Genomic DNA, 26,098 nt, shown 5'->3' on the forward strand with positions numbered 1-26,098 from the left:
TTGGGCTGTTCCGCCGTCAGGTGGATCGGGCTGGGGGGGGGGGGCGGGCTCGCCCCTTCCTCCCCCTGCACACCTCCGCGTTCGGGAGAAGCCTGGCGCGGGGGAAGGGGAGGCAGCCATTAGCGGCTGGGCTCCGCCGAGGGGCGGGGCCGCCGTGGAGGCACCTGCGGCGGCGGGCTGAGGCGCAGCCCTCGGCTCTGCCCTCGGCTCTGCCCTGCACCGGCCCGCGGCAGCCCGCGCCGGGGCAGCCTGGGCATGGGGCGCGGCGAGGGCCGGCTGCCGCGGCGGCGGTGCCGTGCGGGCGGCGTCCCGGGCCGCTGGGGCTCCCGCACCGTCCCGGTGACGGGGGCCTGAGGTAGGGGCGCGGGGAAAGGGGGTGCCGGGGGGCGGCGATGGAGGAGCCGCTGTGCTGCTGCGAGTACGTTGACCGGAAGGGGGAGAGGAACCACCTGGTGGCATGTTTCTGCGACTGTGAGGACCTGGACGAGGGCTGCGAGAGGTGAGGGCTGCGAGAGGTAACGGCTCCGCGACCCTTCTCCCAGCCGCCACTGCTGGGGCCGCCCCCCGGCCCGGCGGTTGCGGGCGGTGCCGCGGCCGCTCGCGCTGTGGAAACCGTTGGGCGCGGCAGTTACCAGCGCACCCGCGCCCGACGGCTCTAGCGCTGCCCCGTACCGCTGCGGGAAAGTCCATCTACCCTTGGTCTTTCCTCTTTTCCTAGGTTTCTGATACCTGATCAGTCCCGCTGAAGCCTGCTTCGTTTAGTAGCCTGAGAGTGCCTGTGCCTGGCTATTGCTTCAGGTGTAAAATCCTCCCAAAACTAAAGCAGAGGCTAAAAGAGAGCCTGGCTGTGTTTCTCCACAGAGCAGACTCTCGTTGCTTGTTGTCACCAAGACACCCATGCTTGAGCTGTAGCAGCTGGGTGACTTTTTTGAGGATGCCATAATATTGTAGCTAGGCTTCTGCACTGAGATGGGACTTTGTTGAAATCATATGTGGAAGGACAGAAACTAAAGGTAGAAAAGGCTTCATATTTATGGAGTAAGGACTCTTCTTAGTCTTCAGCAATTTTCCTTGGGAAACTTTCCAGCTGCCTTAGACATAAAAGAAGGAAGAGGGAAATGAGTGAGAGTTCCTGTGAGTCAGCAGGGAAATGGTTGAATTTCATGCTTTATGACAGATTTTTAAGAGTGGAGTGAGATATGGGAGGAGAAAAAATCTTGGGCGCATGATTGTCTATTAGCAAGAATCTGTGTTCTTCCCTAACAGGTGGTTGACATGCAAATCCCTGCCCCCAGGAACTTTAGAAAGAATTGCTGATACTATTGCGGACAGAGTCCGTGTCCCTTGGTTTACAGGGGCTGTAAAGATCAATATCAGCCTTGTTCCACCTCTTCTTCTGTTACCTGTCTTCCTTCATGTTGCGGCTCTGCACTTCCTGTTGGCACTTGTCATCTTGACATGTCTTCCTATGGTGGTGCTGTGGTACTACTACCTCACACACAGGAGGAAGGAGCGGACTCTCTTCTTTTTAAGCCTAGGACTGTTCTCCCTGGGCTACATGTACTATGTATTCCTCCAGGAGGTGGTTCCCCGAGGCCATGTGGGGTATTCCCAAGTGGTTGTTCTCACCTGTGGGTTAATTCTTATGCTCGCAGCCCTATCTCGAGCCAAGACAGACCCTGGCTACCTTCCCAGCGCAACAAGCAATGACAAGTCATCATGCCAGGTCATGGATTTGCCAAGCAAGAAAGTTACAGGGAGCTCTAATGGCCTCCATGGAGTTACTACATCAGGAGCTACCAGTGGCCGTGCTGTGAATGGGGAGACCAAAGGCTATTCCAGACTGTCAGCTGAGGAGCCAGAAGGGATAAAAAAGGACTGGTGCACTAAATGTCAGCTGGTCAGACCAGCCCGAGCAGGGCACTGCCGGCTCTGTGGTAGGTGTGTAAGAAGACTGGACCATCACTGTGTCTGGTAGGTTTTGCACTTCTGAGGTTATATATTTTCTTTTTTTTTCCTTTTTTTTTAAACTTCTTTTTTCCAGTTCCCGTCAGATAGGGCTGCTTTTGTGACTTGGTGACGCCCTTTTAAAAGGTAAGGTTGCTGTTCATTGCAAGTGGGATGACTTGATACCTGATAACTTGCAAGGCATATTTCAGAATTGCCTCTGGCTGTCTACTCTTTTTTGTTGGGTGTGTTTTTGTTTGTTTGTTTTTGTTTTTTTGCATTTTTTTTGGGGTGCTTAACATGAGGAATGGGAGTGTTTTGAGGAGTGTTTATTTTTTACTTGGTCTGAGCAGCAGTATTAATCCTGCAGTTAACTTGCACTGGTGCCCTCTTGGGGAAAGGGAACCCAAAGCTGCCTGTGTGCACATAGCCATGGAACCGAGGAGGAGTGGGATATGGGCATCTCAGCTAAGGACATAACACTTAAGAGTCTGGGGGACAAAAAGCCCACTACCACCACATTACTGGCATACTGACTTGTGCCTTTGTAGCTTTGTTTGAATATTAGCTTGCATCATATAGAGAGGCCTTGGAATCAGGTTTTCTGACAATTTGGGGAGGGGAGGAGGAAAGAGAAGCCATTTTTTTTTCCTTTTAAGCAAAGTAATCTTTCTCTTTCCTTTTGGAGGATTAACAGCTGCGTAGGGGAGCAGAACCACCAAGCATTCATCCTTGCCCTCTCCTTCTTCATGCTCACCTCCCTGTATGGGATTGTGTTGACTCTGGACACTGTCTGTAGGGGCCGAACTCCATTCGTGGCATTGTTCTACTGCCCCGGGGCCTATTCTGATTACAGGTGAGACATCTGTCTGGGAGAGAGCTGGGGTGGGAACCTGGGCCTGAACAGGCAGCTTAGCTCCTTACTTTTGTCTCGTTCTGTGCTCCCGGCCAGTGCTGTTGCCTGTCTAACCTGATCAAAAAGTGTTCCTTAAAGGTCTGGAAAGGCAGAGGTGCATCACTTCTTTTGCTAAGGTGGTGAGCCTGAGACCCAGAGAGATCTCACTGTATTTATCTGCAGAAAGTTGTTGGAGCTGGGATTTGAAGTCTTTTATTTACTGTGTCCTATATAGATCCACCCTTTAGATGTTTGCCTCCAGTTGCAGGTGATAAACTGACAACTTGGGATCAGTGTGCTGTCTCTCCCTTTCTTCCATCAGTGTTTATCTGGTGACTTTGTCGCTCCGTCAGTTTATCTGCTCAGAACAGACAGTGTTAATATACCTGTCTGGCTGGAAGGGTGGTGAGAAGCATGGGAGACTTGAGCTCAGAGCTTGCCTCTGCCACTGTTACACAGTGTACCTTTGTGCAAGTCACTCTACTTTCCTCTTTACTCCTTTTCCCTGTCTGTGAAGTGTGAACAACAGTTTCCTTTGTAAAGCACTGGGACCTAACCTACAATAAGAGAAGAGAGCTAGTTAGTGTGAGAGGACTGTGCAGGAGGGGCTGTGGTAGTGCTAAGAGCTGTCATTAAGCAAGCCATGAAGCTTTAATTTTGAGAAAGCTCTTTAGGATTGTCTGATGAAAGAAGCAACGTGTGTGATCACTGGCAGATGTGGACAGGGATTTGAAAGGATAGTGATTGCCAGGGGAAGTAACTGTAAAGCAGCTGCTAAACTAAATGGCTTCCTTCCCATCTTTTTCCCCTGCTGCCAGCTCTGCTCTGTCGTTCACCTGTGTGTGGTACTGTGCCATTGTAACAGCTGGCATGGGATACATCCTCCTTATCCAGCTGTTGAACATCAGCTACAACGTGACTGAGAGGGAAGCTCGTCTGGCTCTGCGTGACAACACTGGACGCAGGCTCCTGGGTGGGTTAGTGATAGACACTGGCCAGTATAACCGGGGCTTCCTATGCAACTGGGGCCATTTCTTGAGCCTGGGATCACCCCCTCCACAGCGCTCTGCTGAAGACATAGTGTGACACCCTTTTTTCTAGAAATCATATTGATTGACTTTCTTTAGCAGGGGAATGGCTCTTTCCACTAGGACTCCTTCTTCCCCCCTTCCATCCCAGGTCAGTGTATGGGCGGCCCATCCAGTCACTGGCAACGTCAGAAGCTTTCCTGGGCAGAATGGTTCTTCGCATGCTGTCAGTCAACAATAGGATGCAGAAAGCAGTAAGCCATATGCACAGAGAAGGAGCCCCCTGCCCATTTCCACCATGGGAAACTCTGTGCGGCGCAGCTCAGCAGGGCGAAGAAGGGCGCAAGGTTTTGAGAACTGGGTTTTTGTTATGTGTGAGCTCTGGCTTCAAGAGAAATCTGCTGCTGGACTTCAGAGTACCCATGGGTTTCTGCAGAAGTTAAGGAACTTCTGGCTCATACCTACATGCACTATTGGAGAGATATCAGGAGGATGACGTGAACTTTAATACAGATGACAGAGAAACTATTGTGGGAGCCTGGCTCTTTGGCTGAAAGAGCACTGTCCAGGCAGCAAGTGAGCAGCTCTCTTCTCTCTGGTGCATTTCTCTTTTCTATCTTCTGTTCCATCCGGCTGTTTACATGCTAGTGCTTGTATTAAGTGCCTTTGTGAGCAACATTTCTGTAGGGCTTTGCAAGATCCTCTCCCCCTCTTGACCCCTAAAGTTGTTGTTCCATCCCTGTCTCTCTGACTGGGTGGGAAGATGCTGCCATCTTCCATCTCATAGTTCTTTTCTGCAGGGTGACTGTGCTGGTTTGAAGGCTTGGCTCATCTCCCTCAAAATATTTCTGCTCTGATTATGGATTGTGACATGAGACAGTATGGTAAATATGCCAAGTAAAAAGGAGGTATATTTTGAAGTGACGTGGAACAATGGCTCTGAGGGGAAAATGTACTTCTGTCTGATGTTACTGTTGCTTTACAGAAACCACCTTTCTCCCTCCCTCTGAAGGAGAAGGGAGTCTGTGGGAACTACCTTCTGCTAAAGGCATTTTTAGTAGGTGGCACCTTGATCAGCTGGGTTGCTATAACATAGTGATCCAATTTCCTCTCACCCAGTCATTGTGGAGTTGCCTTGATCTCCCATGGTAGATCGCATTTCTCGAGCTGGGAAGCCCAGGAGCAGTTCAGTCTGCAGTAGAGAAATGGAGAGGAATTATTGGAGCTGGCTGCTTTTGGGGGTAACTGAACATATTAAGTGTGCCCTGCAGGATTGCCATGCACTCCACTGCAGCTGGTGACTGTCCTCTTGCCTGGACTCAAGCTTCAGCTGAAATCACAAGGTTTTGGTGGTGTGTGTGTGTGGGGGGGGGGTTGTTGTTTTTTTTCTTTTTTCTTCTTAATGCCCTTTGTGTACTTTGGCCCCACAGTAATATCATAGGCCTGGCTGGAAGAGCTTAGAACTGTGGCACAAGAGTTGTGGGTTAGGCCTAAGACGCAGAAGCAGTGGGAAGAGCCTTGTCCTAGTTGCTGATCTTTAGATGCATGTGCCACGTGCACACATCCTAGTTACCCCCAACTCCCCTCAGGTGGCAGGCAGCTGGGGCAGGTTGGCTGAGTGATACAAATTCCCTGTGGACTGCTGCACATTATCCCTGAAGAGTAGATGGATGGTGCATGGTGCCAAAAAGTAGCAGAGCTGGGGCTGTCCCTTGAGATCCCTGGAGATCTGCCATAGTTGGTGCATATGCTTCTTATTACATGTTCCAATTTAAGGTAAAAACCTTGTCCCACTTTGTACTGATCAGTTTTCTCAAGTGGCACCTGCGCTTTCTATAAACCAGCAGATAATAGAGGAGCAGCTGCACTTGGAATGCAGCTATGCAGAAACAGCTACCGACTTATTTAGTGTCCTTTCTTTCCTCCTCCCTCTTGGCTGGTGAGCAATTCTATGTGGGGAGGTAAAGGACAACTCTCTTGCCTCTTGTTTCCAACTGAACATAATCAAGAGACTTTTGACTGCTTCCCTGGCCCTGGTGTGAAGTAAAAGGCACTCAGTTGGACTGTGCTAACCTTTCCTCTTGCAGCAGAGCATGACTTTCTGACTGTTTGAAGCTGGAGCCTGACCCTAGGAGAGTAACTTCACACAAAGACCACACCTCCGCATGTATTGGCTGCAAATATTTCCATTGCACATATGTACTTTGTGGTACCTGCTGAGATGACCTGAGAGCTTGTCAACTCTGGAGACAGGGATGCTGTGGGTTGGCAGGTTTGTGATCTTCCCAGCCCTCTGTTCTGCTGGCACTTGGGAAGGTGAAGATAGAGTGACCTTCTGGGCTAAACAAACCCCTGCAGTGGCAGTAGCCAACCTTTCTGTCCCTGTGAGTTACATGCACAAAAGTTAGTCATTTGCCTATGAGCTGAGCAAGCTTTGGAAGCGTTTCACTCGTTGGAGATGCCTGTGAAGCCTGTATGTCAGTAAAGCCTTGTCCCTTGCCTTTTAGTGCGCTCTGACATGAGAGAGTTCATTTGAACTACTCGCAGCAAGACTCTCACAGTGGCATTCTCATAGGCAGCATGGACTTTGAGTGCAAATTAGGAACCAAGGATCTTGGACTAATCTAACCTGCCTATACCTTGGTCAAGCCCTCTCTAATATAGCAGGAGTAAAGTGCTGAAGTAAGTTTCATTTTTATACTCTATTCAGGCAGAACTGGAGCCAGTCAGGACATTAAAATGGCTGCAAGGCTGGGTGTCTGTAGGAGGAGAATCCAGTGCTGATTCTCCAGTAAATGGGGAGTTCACATGCCCATAACCTGCATAGCAATGTTGACTTTTTCTTTAAGGCCACTACTTTTGTTTACCATCCTGGCTTCTTCCAGAGAGGATTTACCTTGTGAATGCCTTGAGAGTTGCAAAGCACAATGTAATGGAATATGTTGGTATCTAAACGGGCAGAAGCATTCCAAGCTTCAGAGTCGCACTTCAGAGCTCTCCTTTTAATAGCCCTGAGAATTAGCCCCTGAAGGGTAGCACTTGCTTTTTTCATTTATATCGAGGGTGGGCTGTTCTTGTGACTTCTTGTGCTCCAAAGGGCAATTTCTTCCCTGAATATTTTCTCACTGGTCTTGATATTGGCCACATGGGTAGAAAAATGTTAAAATCTAGTGCAGTGTGGCAGGGCAAACAGAGTCAGTTCTCAGGCCCTTTCTCCTGTAGTGCTGAATTAGTAGCTGCCTGGTAGGTTGGAGCAACCGGGGAGGCAAAGTGCACAAGGAGCAGGCTGCCTTGGACAGATGACCTGCAGATTAGGTGTGTGGCCTTGAGGCAAGAACTAGTGTCTTACCTGTAAAGCACCATGCACACATATGACAATGAAAAAACTAGTATAATTCTGGCCCTTTAAAAGTTCTCTCTGTATGAGAAAAGAGGACCCAGAGCTAGTCAGAAGCAGGGGAGGACTTCAGTAATATCTAGCCGTGGTGTTTCTCCACACAGACTTGGAAATGAGTTCATCCTGCTTTAACCGTGACCTTTTAAAAGGGATTTGCTGTTTACTACAAATAGTATGGACTTCTGTAGAGCAAGGCAACTCCTAAAGGACCAGGGTTCTGATGTCACTGTTACTGTAGTGTTAACTGCTCTGTGTACAAATACCAGCATCCTCCTGTTTGGTGACAGTACTAAGAACTGTGCACCATTAGATGCACCCCGTGAATGGTAGCTTGGCACTCTATCTTAACTGTGTTGTCTTAAATCATGCATTTCTGTAGGCAAGTCAGTCCTCATGTAAACTGTTTCTCCACTTGTTCTCAATTAACAGAAGTTACTGGTGAGTCTGAGTCAGTGCTGACTCCTAATCACATTTCAGCCTTCATGCTATGATGGTGCTTTTTTCTTCAAAGTAGGTTGCTTTCAAGTGTCTTAAACCATTTGGTGTAAAATTTCTTCTAGAGATAAAAATGGGTACTGCCTCACTGCCTAGTGTCTTAACCATGTGCTTGATGACTTTCTTCTATATGAATGTACATTGCCTCGTTAAGGCAGGAAGTGTGTGTGATTATGGATGTGTTTTCCTATATTGCTTTTGGCGAAGAACTCTTAAGTTTTCCTAAAACTTTCTTCCACTACCAGGATGTTTGTACAGTGAATCTTGCCTGGGGACAATGAGGTTCTTTCTGAAATGTGGGAATTCAGCCTCTCAAGATCGTGTCTTTATGAAAATCTTTTTAATGATAAGAATGACAGGCTCTGGAAGAATTGTTTACCTTGGAGTGGTATGGGGTGCTTTTTTGGGGGGGAGGGGGAAGTGTTCCACACTAAACTTTAGGAAGAAAATTGGTATGAAATATATTTGTGACCTTTGAAAGGACTGGTGGGTGGGCATGTCCATTTTGCATCATATCCAGTGTTTCCAGATGAATGCAACTATCAAAATAAATTATTAGAAATGATGTGTGGAGTGGCCTGTTAATTTATGCCAGCGCACTTAGCCGGGACAAGTGACCAAAAGCTGCCATCATCTTATGGTTATTTAGCTGTGAGGTGGACGTGGGAATAAGGGAGCAACAGACTAAGGGGAAGATAGAAAACAAGAGTTCTTGCTGTTCTGCAAAGTTGACGTTTGGGTTTGTTTGTGTTGGGATGAAACTGAGACCTGTTGACAGTTCTCACTGCCCTAGAAAGTGGGGTTATTCCCTGCTAGTAGAGATTTGAACCTGGATCTTGCATCCCAAGAGCAATCTTCTATCAGATTTTGCATGCCCATGTCTGACCAGGCTCATAGACTATTTGGCCGCTGTTGTGTCTTGCTCTCCCTCATACATCTGCCCACACAATACATCCAGAACCCCAAAAAGGAACAACCTCTCCCCCCTCTTTAAACTCTATTCTAAGTCATGTTTGGGAATGACATGGATAATCTCTGTGCAGATAGTGGGAAGAGACGTATCCTTTGATGCTGTCGATATCTCAGACATCTGTTGAAAGGCAAGATGACTTTTAATGAGGAGGATTGCAGATACCTCTGACTGTTCCCAGAAGTCTGCTTTGATTCACTTGGGTGGCACTTCTGTTGTCCGTTCAGCTATTTCACCTTGAAGATGACTTTGTTTGCACTTGTTGACAACAAGGACCTTTCACCAGCAGTAAGCCAGATTTGTAGTTGGGTGAGTAGTGTGTGCAGAATGGTGCCAGACTTCTGATGCTCCAGCTGCCACCAGCTTAGTCAGCCCTGGTGCTGGTGAGGGGGACAATTGAGACTACTGTCTCTCTCCATCTTTTATTCCCTTTTCCTTGTGGCTTGCTGTGTTGCCTCCACGCAGCAGGGGCATGTCTGGAGTGGCAGCTCATGTGCTGGGGAAGGCCAGGGTGCTTGCTGTACTGCTGTTGGAGTCTAGCATACATCAGGCCTGTGAACATGTGACCTGTGGACCAGACTGCAGTGATTCATGTGCTATTAACACAAAGGTACACAGGGTCCAGGCTAACTACTGGTGTCCCTAACTAGTCTTGTTTGCTGTAAGCAGGTTGAGCCTGGGGTAAGCAAGAGGGAATGGTTTAATATGTTGGGTACTGTTTCAAACCCAGTTTGAGCAGGGCCTGGGAGATTTTAAAGGAAGAGACTAGTGTGCCAACGGGGGGAGGGGGGACATTCCAGGGGTCAAGGTTTATTGGGGAGGCATGTAAGACCTCTGCAGGACAGGTGCTGGCAGAGTATGGGGATGGAGAGTAAGGGAGTTTGCAATCATTTCACAGTGCTTAATTTGCTGTCATACCAAAGTAAAAAGTCCTCCTTTCCCTGCCACTGCAGGAGGTATGTCTGTCTACGCAGCCACCTCCCTCTTATGCTAAGATAAAGCAAGGAGCTGGCAGGCAGAAGCGAACCTGAGCTGAGAGAGCGCTGATGGCCAGCATTAATGCGTTGACATCTGCATCTAACCAGGTGCTCAAGCGGGAGGGAAGCTCTGCCACAGTTGTAAGCTGAAGCTGTTTCCTTAGTCTGACACTTGTGCATCACTCTCCTGCTGGAGCTTTAATTTGCAAAACACTAACATCATGCAAGGGATTTTAGGGGTGTCCTGTACAGTCTGCCAATGGCATCATTGGGCACAGCCTTGCTTCTGCCAAGGAGGTACAAGTTGTTTCAGCCAGGTATGAATTAATAGGAAAAGCTAAGGGGCTTCTCAACTCTCCATTGGTCCTTCCTGGGTGCAGCATGAATGTGCCTGATCACTGAATAATATCCCCATCCCACAGCTGGATCCAGCTGGGGCTTTAGCTCCATGTTAGCATGGGATTAGCAGTAGGCGGGGACAAATGAGTGTCAAAGTACAGCTCTTCCTGGATCATCTTTTGGCGTCTTGCTGCTGGAACCATCTAGCAGAAGAGCAATTCCAAGATAGTAGAAGAACCTTTATCAAAACTACTATGAATGGAAGAAAACCCTGGAATTTAAGGGTATTAGAGACAAAGACCAGTTTTCAAAAGCAAATGTTGACTTTGATTCATGTTTGAGGTAGGGAGTTGTGTTTCACATGAGGCATTATTTTCATGGATGGTGAGCGGATATTGAAGTTAGTGGGAGGTCTGGGCCTAGAGGACAAAACATGCAACTGTGGCCTTTTTTTTTTTTTGGTAAAGAGTCTGCAGTTCAGTAACTTGGATGCACCCCTGAACAGACAGTGGTTTGGGGCACTCTTAGCAGGTGGGAGAGGTAGATTCAATCCCACTTCAGCCTTGTGCCAGAGTCAAGATGACTCAGTAACCCAAGAGCGGAAGTGCCTAACTAGTTCCTGGAATGTGGGAGAGATTTCCTACGGGAGAGAACATACTAGGGGGATTGCTGCTGCTGTGCTGCCACTCCATCCTTGCTGCTATTAGCACCAAGCAAGTCTGCAAACTGCACTGCGGAATTAGTTTAGTGCCCAGTTCTGTTTCTTTTTGCATCTCTGGCTCAATCCTCTGTGGAAGATACTACCCTTCTGCAGCGCCCATTCTTCCCTGCAAGCCAAGTTACTCAGCTCCCTCTCAGCTTGTAGCTTCCTCTCACAATCTGCCTTTAATGTGGCCAGATGGTCTCCTTCTGTACTCGCCTACACTCCACACAGGCACCTTCAGCTCCCTGCACTCAGATAATGCGCTCATCTGACTTACTGGTGGTCGGGTCTGTAATCAGCTTTTGAGAGACAGTGAATGTTAATGGATGGGAGGGAGATTGTAGGAAGCAACCTGGGAGTGACAGTCTTAGTTCTTTAGTACTGCGCTAGGAGTCTGCTTGACAGCTCAGCTTGTGTGGGAGGGGAGGCTCTCTGACCAGATTGCTGTGAGCTCTCTGCAGGACCAATTCCTGAAGCTAAAGCTCTGCAGCCTGCTGCTGGTACCTGAGCATCTGAACTGTTCTGAACCACTTCATTAGCAGTGCTTAACGCCAGTCTAGGTTCCTGGCCCTGGCCTTCTGTCTAGTGCCATTCAGTCAGCTTCTAATATGCTTTCACTGACAGCTCAGTTGTGCTCATCTCAGGTTTGGGTTTATTGGGAACTTTCAGTGCACACATAGTGCATTAGATAACGGTAAACTATCTTCATCCTCGCATTACTTAAGTGCTCCCCATGCAGCCATATGCTTTTGGAGAGAACTTTACCCTTCTTGTTGTGATGGGGAAGTAATGCCAGATTCTTCCCTTATGCTATTGTTAAGAAGACAAAACATACTGCACCTTAGCTGCATTACAGTACCTGCACCGTGCTGCAAGTTAAGGTTAAACAGTGATGAGGAAGCCTTCATTTTAATCATGCCAGTTTTAACTTGTGTAAAAAGTACAATCTGCCTTTTCCTTGGATTTTTTTCCCTTTTTTTGGAGGTGTTAGATCAAGCAAAAAGGCCAAGCGTGACTTACACAATGCATTCTTAAATCCTACAGGCAGCGTGTCTAGAAAAAGTTTAAGTGACAGACAGGAAGATAGAGGATCTTAAATTTGATACTACACTTTGTCACCAAAAGTAGAGAAGCACTATGCTTGTGAGCTGGCCAGCACTGCAAATTAGACTCTCCCTCGAAAAAGCATCCAGGTTTTAGATTGTCCATGCATGGATGCTGTGACCTGGACCATTAGCAAATATGATTTGGATAAACAGCTCTTCCCTCTCCTCCTCCCATCCAAACTTCCTGGCACAGTTGGCTAGAACCTGTTCACTGTGTGGCCAAGTGTGCTGTAGGGTTTAGCAGGGGTCAGCTGACAAGGAAGTCTATTCACTCTCTGATCAAGCCTTCACCCTACAGAGGACTGGTAACAGAAAAACACCAGGTTACTGCTTAAGGAAAAAAAGTGTGTGTCAGTTCTGTGCTTCCTATGAAAAAGGCAGATTGGTGTCAGTGCCACAGCCCCATGTATGGAAGTGCACTTGGCCTTAAACACACCCCACGCTGGGCTTTGGTTACCTAGGCCCTAGTACTGTTCACTACCATGATCCAAGGCATTCCTAGGGAGACTTTGCACTGGGAGGCCTCCCTGGAGACCAAGTGCAGGGTGAAACCAACAGGCAAGTTTCCATATATCCTCAGTTTAGTCTGACCAACTTTAACAACTGCAGTGGCCACAGGGAGCTTTGCTCAGGTGTAAGGCTGCCCTTTGCATCAGACAGGGCTTCCTCTTGGGTTTGCTTCAGTCAGTAGGCAGATAGCACTGAACAGTCTATCCTTTTGTTTCCTTTCCCACTGCTTGCCATCTTCTGTCATGTTTGGAAGTCTGGGAGAATTTCAGCTACTCTTCTCCGTAGCTGGTTCTTCCTCTCCTCTTTCTCTGTTTCCTTTTTCATCAGTAATGGGTACTGCCTCCAAGCCTTGAATGTGCTCAGCATGAGTCTCCTTAGAGAAATTGGGGACACAAAGAACAAAGTGATAAGATGAAGTCCTCAGCGTGCCAGGTAATGAAAAGAGTTCTTCCATTTGGGGGGGGGTGAGGAGGATGACCTCCCCTAAAATACTTGTGGGATTTGTCCTTTCCGCTGCTAATCAGAGCTGTGACGTGTTAAACATCTGTGTGCATACTACTTCATTAATACATCAATCATCCTAGGTAAAAAATAACACTTTGCCTTTTTCTATCACTCTCCCCTGAGGATTTTGCTCCTCCCTCTGGGAGGATTCATTAGCTTTTGTTTGTTTAGCACTCTGAAGATGAAAGACGTTTCTTAAAAGCTAAATGGGGTCTCCAAAAGCAGCTGCTTTAGGAGAAGCACAAATGGAAAAAGCAGGCTTGTTCAGTCCAGACCAATCACTTGGGAGTACAGACAGATAGGTTTCGATTCTTACCTGATTTTAGGCACCCCACCAGAGGTGCCTTGCCCTGGGTTCCTATGTGGGGGAACAGTCCCTTCTAAAGAGCAGTTTACCGTGTCAAGGTCTGAACTGCCTTCTAGTAGCACCAATCAGTGGAGGAAGAGATAACGAGGAACAATAAGTGATTATGCTTCTAATGTGAAGTCCTACGTAGAATGAATCCAGTCTCCTCCTTGTCTGAATTCTCCTCAAGTCCTCCAGTTTGCTGCTGCCTTGTTGGGTTAAATCACGTACTGTTCTGATCTTACTTATTCAGCAAGCTAGAGCAGGTTCACTGTACCACATAAGAGGTGAATTTCTTTTAATTCCTCCTCTGAGGTGCTGTGGATCCTGTCTGGGCTATGCACCCATACAGCCTATACATGACTGCATGCAGCTGACATGCATTCATTAAGACAGGTAGGTGGATGGGATTCTGTTTTCTGCTGAACAGAATAGCAATTCTGCTAATTGTTTTTCCTCCTGTTAAAATGCATAGCTAATGCAGTTATGGGACAATGAGTGAACTGGGTGTGTTCAGCTCTGGTCATGATGAATAGAACTATGTGCCGTACTTCTTTCTGCAAAATCAGGCTGATGATGACAGAAACAGGAAGTTTCCCCAAGCGGAGTTTCTAGTTGGTCAACTTTGGATTTGTAAACTGAGTCATCCACTGTGGACAAAACAATGCAGTGTAATTCCTGTACAATCATTTGGCTTGTTATAATTACACTTAAAGATTTTCCTAAGGCAGCTCTTAGCAGAAGCTGCATGGCCAGATCTGCTAATCAGCTTAGAAAGTTTCAGCCACTTATCCCCTTTCACTGTATTCTCTTTCAGCAAATGTAAAAGCCCTATGAAGGGTAAGGACTAAACTCCCTTTTCCAGGCTGCATGGGAATTCTCACCATAAACATTTGCCGGTGTTTTCTGTGCATGTCACAGAAGCAAAATACCAGTAGTAGAGGACAGTGTTTCACATGTTCTTGTGGAGCAGATCATTGCTCTGTCAAAAGCAAAATCTCTGAAATATTTTATAGGGTGTATTAAACCCAAGTAAAAAGAATCACTGGCAAGGGAAGGTACTTACTTGTTACTGTGTTCAGTAGCAATCTTCAGCTTCTCCCATAATGCGCTTTTTTCCTCCACAATCAGATCAAACCATGCCCAGAAGTACTTCTTCTTGAGGTAGGCTGCACGGAGGGTATTCACTCTCTCCTCCAGTGTGGAAAGATAATCCTTGTACTAGGGAACGAGGACAGAGGAAGAAGTGAGAATGGCTTCCTTCTCCCAGGCCCCAGCTCAATAAGCACATACAGAGCAGTGTTGAGAAAATGGCAGTGAAGGATAATGGGACAAGAGTGGAGGAAAATCAGCAGGGAGCAGAGTGAGGAAGCTAAAAGGTGGAGGTGGGGAGCAGCAGGTAGGACAGGGCCCTGGGTAGAAGAGAAGGGTGGAGAGACGAAAGGTCTCTGAAGAAGGGAAGGATGGGGCTGGAAGTGGGGCAGTGTAACTCAGGCTGCGGGCACTTCACTGAGTGAAGTGGGGCTGTGGTGAGGGGGCAGTATGGCAGCAGCTGGCTGGTTTCGTATCATTTCTACTATTTGGTGCAGGCAAACCTTTAACCAGTTCCTGAAGCCCGTTCTGAGCAATGTGAGGGAACAGAAGGCCTCAGCCCGAGACACCTTCTCCATGAGGCTTTCCTGGGTGTGCTGGAGCCAAGTTATCAGGCACTTCCTCTGCAGGCCCAAGCAATGGTGCCTTTGTGCAACCTGGGCAAAGGGGGCAGATAAGGCAGCTGGAGTTACTTGGATTAGTTTTAAGCCAATTATTAAGCCCCAGTTACAGAAAATTGGATACACTGGAAAATTATCTCAGTTTCGGGGCCCCTAAAATGCAGACATCTGACAGCTGCAGTAATTTTTGGGTAGGTTGCCACAAAGAGGGCGCAGCATAAAGAACAAGACTAATCTCCCTACCACGCCTCTGCATATCCCCAGCAGTGACACTGGTCACTTCTGGAGAATATCCTTTTGAAATAGACAGTTTAACCTGTTGTGAAAGGAGCAGCAGCTGCTAACAGGAGCTAACAGGCCAGCCTGGTCCATAGTGTTGAACAGCAGGATGGACTTATGGAGCAGCTGCTATCCCTCCACTTCTTCCCAGCCAGAGGCATTGTGTATTTGGTTGCATACTTTAAGTAACTTCAGTTCTAGTGACTTAAATGGAAGCTTGCCAGCTCAACTCTGGGCTTTGGCTAAATTTTCAGGACATGGTTGAGTGTTATTATTCCACCTCTAATAAGGAATGCCAACTCAGTCGTGTAGGGAAACATTTCATTAGCAATATTTATGCATTAAATTCTCAGAAGCTACTGCTTGCTCTTCTGCACTGAAGACATGGCCACATTAGAACACACCACTGGATTATTGCCTTTGGTAGCCTGCTTCTAGCAGTGGCCAACACTGCTCCAGCAGTGACTCCGAGGAAAGCCCTTGTGATGGGCCAGTGCTAACTACTATAACTACAGTGGCTTAGCAGTATCTTACTGATTACTTTTGCTGTGGTGCAAGAGAACAGCCTCACATCATATAACTCCAAAGATTTTTTTTTTTTGAAGCATTATACTAAACTAAATACCACTGTGTTATCACTATCAAATCATTTGGCAGTTGGTACTGCAAACAAATGGAGGCCAACAAATGACAATTTCTTCTCATTAACTTGAAATCCATTCCCTTATCTGTCCTTTTGCTTTCTCTTTAAGCAGCTATAAACGGGGATGCCACTGTTGTGTTTTTTTGACCTTTCACAATTATTGTCAAATGGACTGATTTAAAGAACTAATATAGGACAAGGTGTGCAGGGTGAATTTTTGCTTTTTCCATCTCTATCTGGCTTTAGAGCCTATTAACTTTTCTTCTAACTGCTGCATCCACTCCTTTTCCCTTCCTCCTATAGCACCAGTCCTTTCCTTTGTCCTCAGCACTTACCACCAGGTTTTCCTTGGCTTCCTCCCTAAGCCTCTTCCATGGCAGCAATCCCAACTTTCTCAGCAGCACCTTCTCATAGTGATCTCTTGCCTTTTTCTGGAGCTGCTGCTCTTTCTCCAGCCTTCTCTGCTTCTCCAGTTCTTTCTATAATACAATGAGCAGTAGTTTTAATTCACATCTACTTTACAGTAGATGTTAAGCAGTGTTAACCATAAGTAGGTTGTCATATTGGAGTTGGAGGTCCTGACCTGACAGGAAATAGGAATTTGCATCATATTTAGCAATGCAGACCAGACTTGACCCAATATACTAGAACAAGTCAGCTGTGTGGTAGAAAGCAGAGCAAGCTGTCTTGCTCTGGGCTTGAAATCCTCAGGAAAGATGATGGCATTTCTAGACATTTCCATGGACCATGCATGAACACGTGGCCTTTCCTCAGTGCTGCAGTTTGGTGTTACTGTAGCAGAACATTCACATCATCTGTGGCTACCAACAATGCTGACATAACAATATCTTCTCCTGTTGGACCTTCATCAAGAGGGGAGGAGGGCAGATTTCTGTTTGTTTGTTTGTTTTTTAACTGAACTGAACATCTGTACAAAAAATGATCGAGTTTAAGCATGGACCCTACCACTTACTCCAGCCTAAACAGCAGGGAGGGATGTGAGTATTATGTAACTGTATGATATTAGTTTTGGCTGCGACTCAGCGATGAAGGTCAAACATCCTAAAACTCTCCATTTAAGTAGAACAGCACTTGTAGGTCAAATCCCTGTAGAATTTCAAGTGCAGTGCTATTTGGGTTATCAGGACAGCTCATTTCCAAGTAAGAAGAATGAAGTGAGGCTATTCCTAGGCTGCTTGTCAAGCAAGTGAAGAGTTAACAGGACTGAAGAAGTCTGCCACCTGGTATGCACAAGAACTGATATGCTCATGGCTGCAGACTGGAAGAGCTAATGGCTAAAGAATTCTGCCGCCTGACAAGGCCAAGGAATCTGCATGGACCCGCAGGGAGGGGAGAAGCAATACGGAGGTGTTGTGGTCTTGCCTGGCTAGCAGGGTCCTCCCGAGCAGACAAACAGTCCTGTGATTATGAAACTCGCAGAGGTCAGCAAAAGCAGTGTTTGCCCAGAGCCCCAGCTGTATAAAAAGAGACTTGGCAGCTAGGAGAGTTTGAGCAGGGATGGGAACATGACCTGACCATCCTCTCCGGCTGGACTGTGAGTATTTCTCCCCCCCCGCCCCCCTTTTCCTGGGATGCTGGGTTAAGGTAACTCCTCGAGGCTGAGAGCCCTCCCACTAAGAGAGTGAACAAGAAAGCTTCCAGGTAGGGATAAGCAGTGTTTCCAATTACTAGTGCAGTAACTGACAGTTTCGGGTTATCCTTTCTAAATCAGTAATTGCATTATTTCAGGCTATCCTTTCTAAATCAGTAATCGATGATTTCAGGCTATCCTTTCTAAATCAGTAATTGCATTATTTTAATGGATGTTACTAATCTAAGAGCTTGTGTGAGGAAGTAAACATAGGGTTTTTTATTACGTTACTGTCTCAGTTATTACTATCAAACCTTCGTAGCGTGACACTGCTGGATACTGCTGGTTCCAAGGAAAGGATACGCATATTCTTCAAGTGGAAAGTTGCCTTTTGATACATCTTTGTCAGGCTTGTTTACTCTTAAGCCATATGTTTGTGACTGGTATAGTTGTGTATGCTGGAGGGAGACATATGTGGAAGGAGTAACCCGAAAGAAGCAGGCCAGATATGCTGCCACTGCAGGGGCTTATGAATACACCTCAGCAGTGAACATCCACCAGCTGGGACCTGCTTATGAGACAGAGACAGTACATACTTCACAGCACATTCGGTTCACAGCCTTTCTACTAAGATGGCCAAAAAAGGGGAAGGTGGTAGGTCGATATAGCTGTGCTGTGGTATGAAACACTGCTGTTTTACATAGCAGGTAGTGGCTCTTCCTCCCTATTCCTGCTAATGTGGGGGAGATGGGTGAAGTGTTTGGTCACCAGCTTCTGCTGCCTCCTCTCCTTTTGTCTTTTTTCCCGCTGCGCTTTCTTTTCCTCAGCCTCCTTCCTCTGACGTGCTTCCTCTTTAGCCTTCAGCTGGGCCTTAAAGAAGAAAATGGATTAAAGTAAAATTGAATGCAGTGCATGTGACCTTTTGAGGAACACAGGCCTCTTAACCTATACCAGGCAAGTGGTATTCCTCTAGTACTGACCAGTATCTGAAACTTCAGAAGAAAGCAGACTTTGTCATATGCTAGATATGATCTGTGTTGGGCAATGAACTATGGAAGGGAGAGGAAGGACTGTTCCTTCTACTATCTACACATGGCCATCTTTCTTTGCCCTAAGTTATAATATTTGCCCACTTTTTTCCTGAAAAATTTAAACGGTGCTCTAAGTTATTTATTGATAACCTGACTGCTGAAGCCCATACTGAACCCCTGGAATATGTCTGTGCTGTGAAGTTTTATTTCTACAACAAAAGCAGCATTACAGGTGCTCAAATATTATATTTTCCCCCAAACACTGAAGATCAAAGAAGTTGTTTTACTTTACCAATGCTCATACTTGGCACAATATCCTTTTCTGAATGTTTACCTACTCCCACTTTCATTTTGCAAAGCTCTAGCTCTTCATGCATGCATCAAAAGCCTAAAAAACCACACCACAATGCATGATTTCTATGATCATGTGTCCTAATCTCTCAGACTGTGGCAAGTGCAGTCAAAGAAACCTACCTTCCTGCTTGCATGCCCACCCTATGGTTAAAATGTTCTCTAAAGCTTGTTTCAGCCTTCTACATAGACATATGCATCCCTCTTACTTAGAGAAGGAGGGAATATTGGTTGTTTTAGGACCTCAGTTCTGAGCTTTCTAATCTTAATGCAACTTTGTATCAATATCTCAGTGATTAATGCATTGAAACGTAGAAGGTTCCTCTGTTGGATGTATATCACAGAATTAAGTATATTAACTACACAAACATTGTCAGTATCTTTCAGCTTCAGCAGAGATTTGCTATAAACCAATATGTAGGATTTTCTACTAGGTCAGACTGCATGTCCTCAAGCTGCATATCCTGATGTGACTGAACAGGAAAGATAGGGGATGGGAAAACCCACCATTTGCCAAGTCCAATCAAACGAATCTTTGTCTGCTCTCTCACTCTTCCCATCCCTGGCAAAGAGGGTCATGGTCATGAGGTAGGTGCAAAAGAGGTGGTGGTGGATGGTAAGGGAGGCTATTTCTAGAGTTGCAATGGGAAGGAAATGAACACATGCCTGTGATATGGCAAGGCTAGTGGGGTCACTGTATGCATGTGCAGGAATAACTTCAGGGCTTGTTTTAATGTGTGCTGGACCTCTGCTTTCTCACAAGCCATAAAAATCCTCATTTTTTATAAAGGTCCTTTTCCCAGCCCCTGACTCTATTGGGTTTAAACAGCATTTCTTCCAATTTGAATGGTGTGAAAGAGACTGTTTCATTTCCCACTTTCCTTTCCTTACCAGTTTTTCCTCTTCTTTCTGTTGTTTGGCCTCTTCCAGTTTCCTCCTCCGTTCTGCCCGCTGAATTGCTCTCTCCTCCATAGCTAGAAAAATGCAAACAAAAGGATTGTAAGGCTTAGTGGAAATGTGCTATAGGATAATGGCAGAAGTTTGGTGGACAGGAAGGATGACAGCTTTTCTCTCTTGCCATGCCCCCCTTGCTGCCCCCTGGAGAGGCCAGCACTTAAGGACTCGTTTTTTGCCAGCTCTTATGGCTGGCAGTGCCATGAACAAGAAATACTCATAAAGACCCAGGACTGCCCTAACTAGATTCACCGGCCCCCCCCGCCCCCGACAGTCACAGCCACGAGGCTGGATTATGAAAGGAGCCGTTTCCAGAGCTTTTTACCCCTGCCTTCCCTGTCTGAATGCTGAGGCTCACAGCATCTGATTTAGCACCAACTGCAGTGAGGTCTCCAAGACCTCCAGTAAGCTTCCGTTGCTTATTTACAGAGGCACATCATGATAGAAGACATCCCTGCCGCAGTGACACACGAGCGCTTGGTCTCATTAGTGAGAAACTACTGCTTCTTAATGCTTCTTTTGGGAGATAAGCTGCAACGCAGCAATCTTGCTGGCTGTCAGCAAAGGTGTTACAGTGCCGACATGACCTCACAGAACAAGCAGTGGAACTGAGAACCTGGCCTCACTTGTCCTGAAGTTCCACATGAGGCACAGGCTGGTGCAACAGATAATCGGGGCCATTTCAGTCTTTTGACCACAGTAAGTTTCTTCTGGTTCTTTTCTCACCTCTCCCAGGATCCTCTGCCAAGGGAAAGTCATCCAATGATAACTTATTCACTGGGCTATCCAAACAAAAGCACTTTGGAGCTCTGAAAAACTGTTTATTGTCCCCAAGCTATACTGAGTCCAAACAAGTCAAAGTGATGGATGGCTCAGATTAGGCAGTGAGGGAGCTGAATACTTTCAGTTAATGAAAGGCAGCTATTAGTGCCCAGCCATCATGGCCAAAAAGCTTTGGTGATCCCAAGACTGTTAAAACATTACCATGATCACATTCCAGACTGCATTTCAAGCAGACTATAACCACCCCTAGGTTGATATGGAAGAACATGACTTGGGGATATAACAGAACCTGATCCCACTTTACTATGTGTGTGTGTGTGTGTGGGGGGGGGGGAAGTGTTGCATGTTTAATGTGTGCATACTGCTCCAGGATGGCCAGAGAAGGGGGGATATCTCACAGAAGGCAGGGACCTGGAGCTCCTTCCCCAGCCTAGCTACTGTTGTCTCACAAAACCTGGGGCAGGCACTTAATTCCGTTTGAAATCTCAATACCTCTGTCAAACTTGAGTGAAAATGACCAGTTGGCTGGTCCAGTTACTTGGGTGTGCAATGAAGAGAATAAGACTGACAGTAAAAAGCCCTATACAGCTTCTGTTTCTGGTGTGACAAGACTATCACAAGTGTTGGGAGTAACCACTGCCACAGCATACTGATCATGGACTTGGGGGGCTTGCAGTGCCCTAGGTTTTATAAGTGCTTAGCTTGTGCATGAAAACAGCTCTCTCAGCTCTGGTCAGGCTGTGAAAAGAGTGAAGGGTTTTACTTGCATACTGTTATCATCCCAGAAGGCTGAGGCCAAGAAAGAGTTTTCAGAGAAGCTGTTGAGGAGAGTGGTCTGGAATGGTCTTTGCTACCTAGAACGATACCTTTCAGTATGGGATGAGCTGAGGTCAGCTGGCTGGAGGGCCTCCTGCTTTGGGTCACTGCCTCTGTGTTTTCTGGCCCATGAGAAAGAGGTGAGCTGTGAAATGAAAGAGTAAAGAAACTCATCAATGAATGCAGTCAAATGATGTCTCACACCTACTACCTGTGATTAAGAAACAAGCTTTGTAGTTTCTAATCTCTACTGTGCTGCAGTTTCATTATCAGGTCCTGATACACCTTTCCTCTGTCTGAAATGGGATTGATGATGCATCCTCTAGAGGGAGAATCTAGGTCTTTTGTATTTTCTGAAGTACTGAGGATGATGATCTCTTTTTCTAACTATATAAATCTTCACTGTTCCTATGTGTAACACTCCAGTGTTGCTATTTCTAAGCAGATCCTTTATGCTTCATGTGGTACCAAGCCATTGCAAAAAAAGAGAGAAGGATGGAGAACTGGCCAGGCTGATATTACCCTTGAGACTAGGCCACAGGCAAGACCAAAGGCTGGTACCACTAATGTGACTGAGATGTTCCTGGGAGCTTCCCCCACAAATTCTGGCTGAGCTTGAGTAGGAATGAGACATTATGACTAATCAAGTTTGCTTTACCAAGGGCTTGTACCTCAAAGGGGCTGTTTTCTCGTAGTCAGACTGTGTTCTCCTCTTCAGGTTTTCCTCCCTGGTTTGTGAGACAGGGTTGTTAAGTGCTAGGGTGAGAGCTGTGGCTTGTGCTGCCTCTTCTTTAGCTCTGTTCAGTCTCTGATTTTCCTGCAGTTCAAGGATCAGCTCTTGCTGTTCCTGAAGCTGCTGCCTCTGCTTCTCAATCAGTTGTTGCTGGAAGGCATGACAGTGCTCAAAACAACTACCATAAGCAGGGGCAGTCTTTGGGCTAGGTGCCTGAAACTGCTGTGGCAGAGTGGCTATTTGATTCCTGCATCCAGCCAGGTCTTGGGCACTCAGGGTTGCATGTTTTAGGGTAATCTGCCAGGCAAATTTGGGTTTTCTGTAGGAATGAGGATGAGGTGCATGAGAGGCATCCCAAGAAGAGCGGTCTCTGGCATGGTCAGGGTCTTCCTGTATGAGGCAAGTTTCAGTTGACTGGAAAGAAAAAAAAAAAAAAAAGAGAAAGACTTGGTAGTGATTAAAACCAAGCTCTTTTCTGCCTTTGCTACACAAAAAAGTGTTTCTTCAATGAAACTTTAGTGAGAATAATCTCAGCTATGCACTCTTCATCCAGTGGCTAAGCAGGGCAGGGGGGCCCAGTTATGCACAGCAAGGGAGGATGTGGGAAAGAACTGTTAAAGAGCTGTGTGCCATCTCAGGATTTCCTTGGGAGGAGGGAATCCTGATCAGGCAAGAGCTCTGGCAGGAATATGTCCTGGCTATTTTGTTAGGGAGAGCAGCTCAGGACAACTTATTTCTCAGGGTTATCTCTCATCTAGCTCATCTCTCAAGGGTTAGCACACACTGTTTTGGACTGGGTTGTCCCTACTAAGCATTTGGGCTAAAAATAAAGGAAAAAATAGTTGTTAAAAATGAAAAATGCCAATTTAAGGAAGCAACCTCTGATTCTCCTACTTCCTTGTGATGTGCATTACTGTGAAACATACAGGGACAGCTTTTTTCCCCACACTTAAAAGCCAGAGGGCTGCACTGGCATGACAGAATCTCTTGTCATGCAGTCAAGTGTTATTCTTTCTCAGTCTAGGCAGGCATCAAAGATATAACTGTAATCTCTCAGCAAAAGTGATCTGGGGGTGGGAACTTCATTGTGGCTCACAGTACATGAAGGGTTTTCTTTGGCAGCAGTAGAGTTTATTTTAGAACTCATCTACCATCCTTCATGTTCACCTCTGATTTTTAAAGATGTCCCTCCTGAACAGTTGCAGGTGGGCATTTGGGGCTCACCCTGTGCAAGAAGTCTCCCTCTGGGGCAATGCTCTCTTTATTTGAGTGCACCAAAGCACTTCATTGGGAGAGCGCTGATCTAGCCAGTGAGAACAGAGATCCCAACAGAGAAAACTACAGGGGAAAAAAATTACCTTATCTTGCTGCAAAGGCTGATTCTGACTCATTTTTGCTGTCCCAGTCTTGCTAACCTCCAGTGGCCCGTCCTGGCCACCCTTTCCCAGTGACACTGCCTTCAGGAGCTGTGCCATCTTTCTCTTTGTCTCCCCTCTCTTGATCTGCAGCTTTTGCTTTTCTGCCTCTCCTTGGCTCCAGCACTGCCATGCCAGAAAACAGGAGCGCAAAAGCCGCCGCTGGTTATGCTCCACAGACAGTTGTTTTTTCCTGAAAGAGAAAGCACTTGTGTTATGATAGGAGCGAGGCTCCTGCCCAGGCCTGCCTGAAACAATCACACTGAGTACAGCAGTCTGGGCCATGCTGCGAGGCCCCATAACTTCCTGAGTCATTTTGCTGCTTGACTCTGGAGGTCCTCCAAAGCTGTACAGTGTTTCTGCAAAAAGGATTGGGAGGGCAGAGAGGATGCCCATTACTCTGAAATAAGCTTCCCTACTTCACATTTTGTGTTTTCCTGTGTCATCCTTGGGCTGCAGGATAGGGGTATTCTGTTCCCTTGCCAGCTGCATGGTGGGAAGGGATAGTGCCTCCCCACACAGCCTCCCACACACCTGCAAGAACAGGATTTTCTCCTGTTGTTGGAAAATTCATCCAGCAGACTCCCTGATGAAAGGCACTGGTCAAAATGATCTCTACTATAATGCTACTGAAATAGGCAGTAACGATACTCATTACAAATAAGTATGGATCCTTATATTCTCTGGGTTCTAGAGCAAGCCAGGATAAGATGTTCCAGGAAAGATACCTAGAGAGAGAGTGCAATGCAGGTTTGTTTGAAGGTACTCAATCTTGTTTATCTCTATCCTTTCATCTGCACCAAAATGTCTCTGGCAGACTGCAGGCAATGTAGCAATTTTCTCAAAAAGCTACAGTTTTCCTCCTGCTGGTTAGCTGGCAAGCCCCTTTTGCATCTCTCTGAGGGCTGCACTGTCTGAGGACTGCTGCGGGAGGAAGAATTCCACAGTGTAGGGTCACTACCTGTTTTGATCTTGGAGATGAACTTCTAATTGCTGTGTCTCCCGCTCCACTTTCTGGGCCCAGTTATAGTTTCTCCAGGCTCGCAGGGCCTTCAGTTGGCATTTCCAGTCAGCAAAGGCTCTGGCTTTTCCCATTTTAATTCTGTGTTCCAAAATGACTTTGAACCAGACAGAGAAATGTTGTTGCAGGCACTACATGGGAGAGTTTGATAAAATGAATGAGCAAGTTATAATCCATCACACAAATGCTGATCCTCTCCACCCTTCCCCTTGTCTGGCTTTCCTTTATGAGATTCTTTTTAGCATCCATGCTTTCCGTAAGTACCCTTGAGAGCAAAGAAATAATGCAGCTGGTACAGGACTTCTATGAAAAGCAGAAAGAGACTAGAAAGACAACATCATGGGACTCTGCTTTTGAATGAAACACTCTCAGTTCACCAAGTGTAAAAGGAATAAAATGGGTGAGGGATATGGGAAGAGCATTTCTAGAAACAGGGGAAATGTCTCAAAATCTAGAAAATGTCTAAGATTCTACAGGTAAGGATGCTTCTACAGAGAACACTTCTCAAATATCTCCATGGACCACTCGCTGGTTTTTGCGACTTAAACAAAAATCAAGCCACTTCCTAGTGCTAATTTATGAGATGACCTAAGCTCACCCTTGTTTTAGCAGGAAGCCAAAACATTCCCCCATCATGTAATTAGACCCACTGCCTCTGGGAGTGATTTATATTGTACAGAACAGCAATTTGCTATCTAATCTTCCCCATAATTCTAGCCCTGTCACTGCAGACACTGTTCATCTTGATCCTCCAATTGGGTCAACTCACAGGACTCAGCTGTTCCCCTTTTGTCATAATGCCTTTTATTAATTGCATTTCTCTCAGTCACGGAAATCTCCAAATGGAGACTTATGAAAAGGACAAAATGTCAATGTATTAGCTATTTCTTTCTGCTTTAAGAAAATAATCAAAGTGTCATTATTGCTTAGCTCAGCTAAGCTGTGGTTTCTCATATTATGCCAGCCATAAATTGCTCTGTGGTTTCATTTAGGCTTATCTCCTTAGCTTAGATTGTGCTGGAGAGAGAGACTGTGTACTGCTAAACAGTAGCCAAGCTCAAATCCAGTACATAAGTAGACGAATTGAGCCCTGGGGAGAACCAGCATAAAAGCTATGGGATTCTTCTGCATAAAACATTCTAGATCTAGATAAGTAGACGTTAATGATGGTGACTGCTCTATTAATTAAAAACATTATGTAGTAGCATTCACATCTGCACAATGGGAAACTTACTCCCTTTGCTGAGCCTGTTCATGTAAGATTATTCAATACAAAAAGATCTCTCTTTAATTGCAGGTATTTGATACAACTAGGTGTTTAACCCAGAATTGGTCTTGGTATCAGAAAGAGAGCAGGATAGTCTCTCTTCCTTTTGTAAACTCTCATGATGATGATATTGAGAAATGTAAAGGAAAACATGGAAAATCTCTACATTTAGGTCTCTGTCTTGGTAAAAGAGAAGTTAAAGGGGGTGCTTTCTGTCTGAAATCAACTGATCAACCAATGAAGCCACTTGCTATAGACTTTTTTCACCAAACCAGTTCCTCCAAA

At 46.2% G+C, this 26,098-nt stretch overlaps 2 protein-coding genes across 6 annotated transcripts in view; one reads left to right on the forward strand and one right to left on the reverse strand.

Moving 5' to 3' along the window:
• Window positions 1–388: 388 nt before the first annotated feature.
• The window catches only part of ZDHHC23 (zinc finger DHHC-type palmitoyltransferase 23), a 31,216-nt gene continuing 5,506 nt past the window's right edge, over window positions 389–26,098 (forward strand). Inside the window, exons 1-4 of one of the 3 annotated variants that reach the window (XM_067301957.1) lie at window positions 389–499; window positions 1,267–1,974; window positions 2,636–2,803; window positions 4,022–4,313. In XM_067301957.1, coding sequence (XP_067158058.1) covers window positions 393–499; window positions 1,267–1,974; window positions 2,636–2,803; window positions 4,022–4,313 — 1,275 coding nt within the window. In that variant the 5' untranslated portion in view covers window positions 389–392. Of the gene's footprint in view, window positions 500–1,266; window positions 1,975–2,635; window positions 2,804–3,660; window positions 4,001–4,021; window positions 4,314–26,098 lie in introns of those variants that run through there. The other 2 variants (XM_067301965.1, XM_067301962.1) reach the window with 2 other exon arrangements.
• CCDC191 (coiled-coil domain containing 191) overlaps window positions 4,331–26,098 on the reverse strand; it is a 28,398-nt gene continuing 6,630 nt past the window's right edge. Inside the window, exons 7-16 of one of the 3 annotated variants that reach the window (XM_067301886.1) lie at window positions 24,487–24,677; window positions 23,469–23,718; window positions 22,049–22,524; window positions 21,428–21,522; window positions 19,716–19,798; window positions 18,211–18,312; window positions 16,187–16,330; window positions 14,813–14,965; window positions 14,284–14,438; window positions 4,331–5,062 (exon numbers count right to left, since the gene is read on the reverse strand). In XM_067301886.1, coding sequence (XP_067157987.1) covers window positions 4,990–5,062; window positions 14,284–14,438; window positions 14,813–14,965; window positions 16,187–16,330; window positions 18,211–18,312; window positions 19,716–19,798; window positions 21,428–21,522; window positions 22,049–22,524; window positions 23,469–23,718; window positions 24,487–24,677 — 1,722 coding nt within the window. In that variant the 3' untranslated portion in view covers window positions 4,331–4,989. Of the gene's footprint in view, window positions 5,063–11,654; window positions 12,741–14,283; window positions 14,439–14,812; window positions 14,966–16,186; window positions 16,331–18,210; window positions 18,313–19,715; window positions 19,799–21,427; window positions 21,523–22,048; window positions 22,525–23,468; window positions 23,719–24,486; window positions 24,678–26,098 lie in introns of those variants that run through there. The other 2 variants (XM_067301875.1, XM_067301893.1) reach the window with 2 other exon arrangements.

The sequence above is a fragment of the Apteryx mantelli genome, chromosome 1 (genome assembly GCF_036417845.1).
Source record: "Apteryx mantelli isolate bAptMan1 chromosome 1, bAptMan1.hap1, whole genome shotgun sequence".
NCBI classification, from domain to species: domain Eukaryota; kingdom Metazoa; phylum Chordata; class Aves; order Apterygiformes; family Apterygidae; genus Apteryx; species Apteryx mantelli.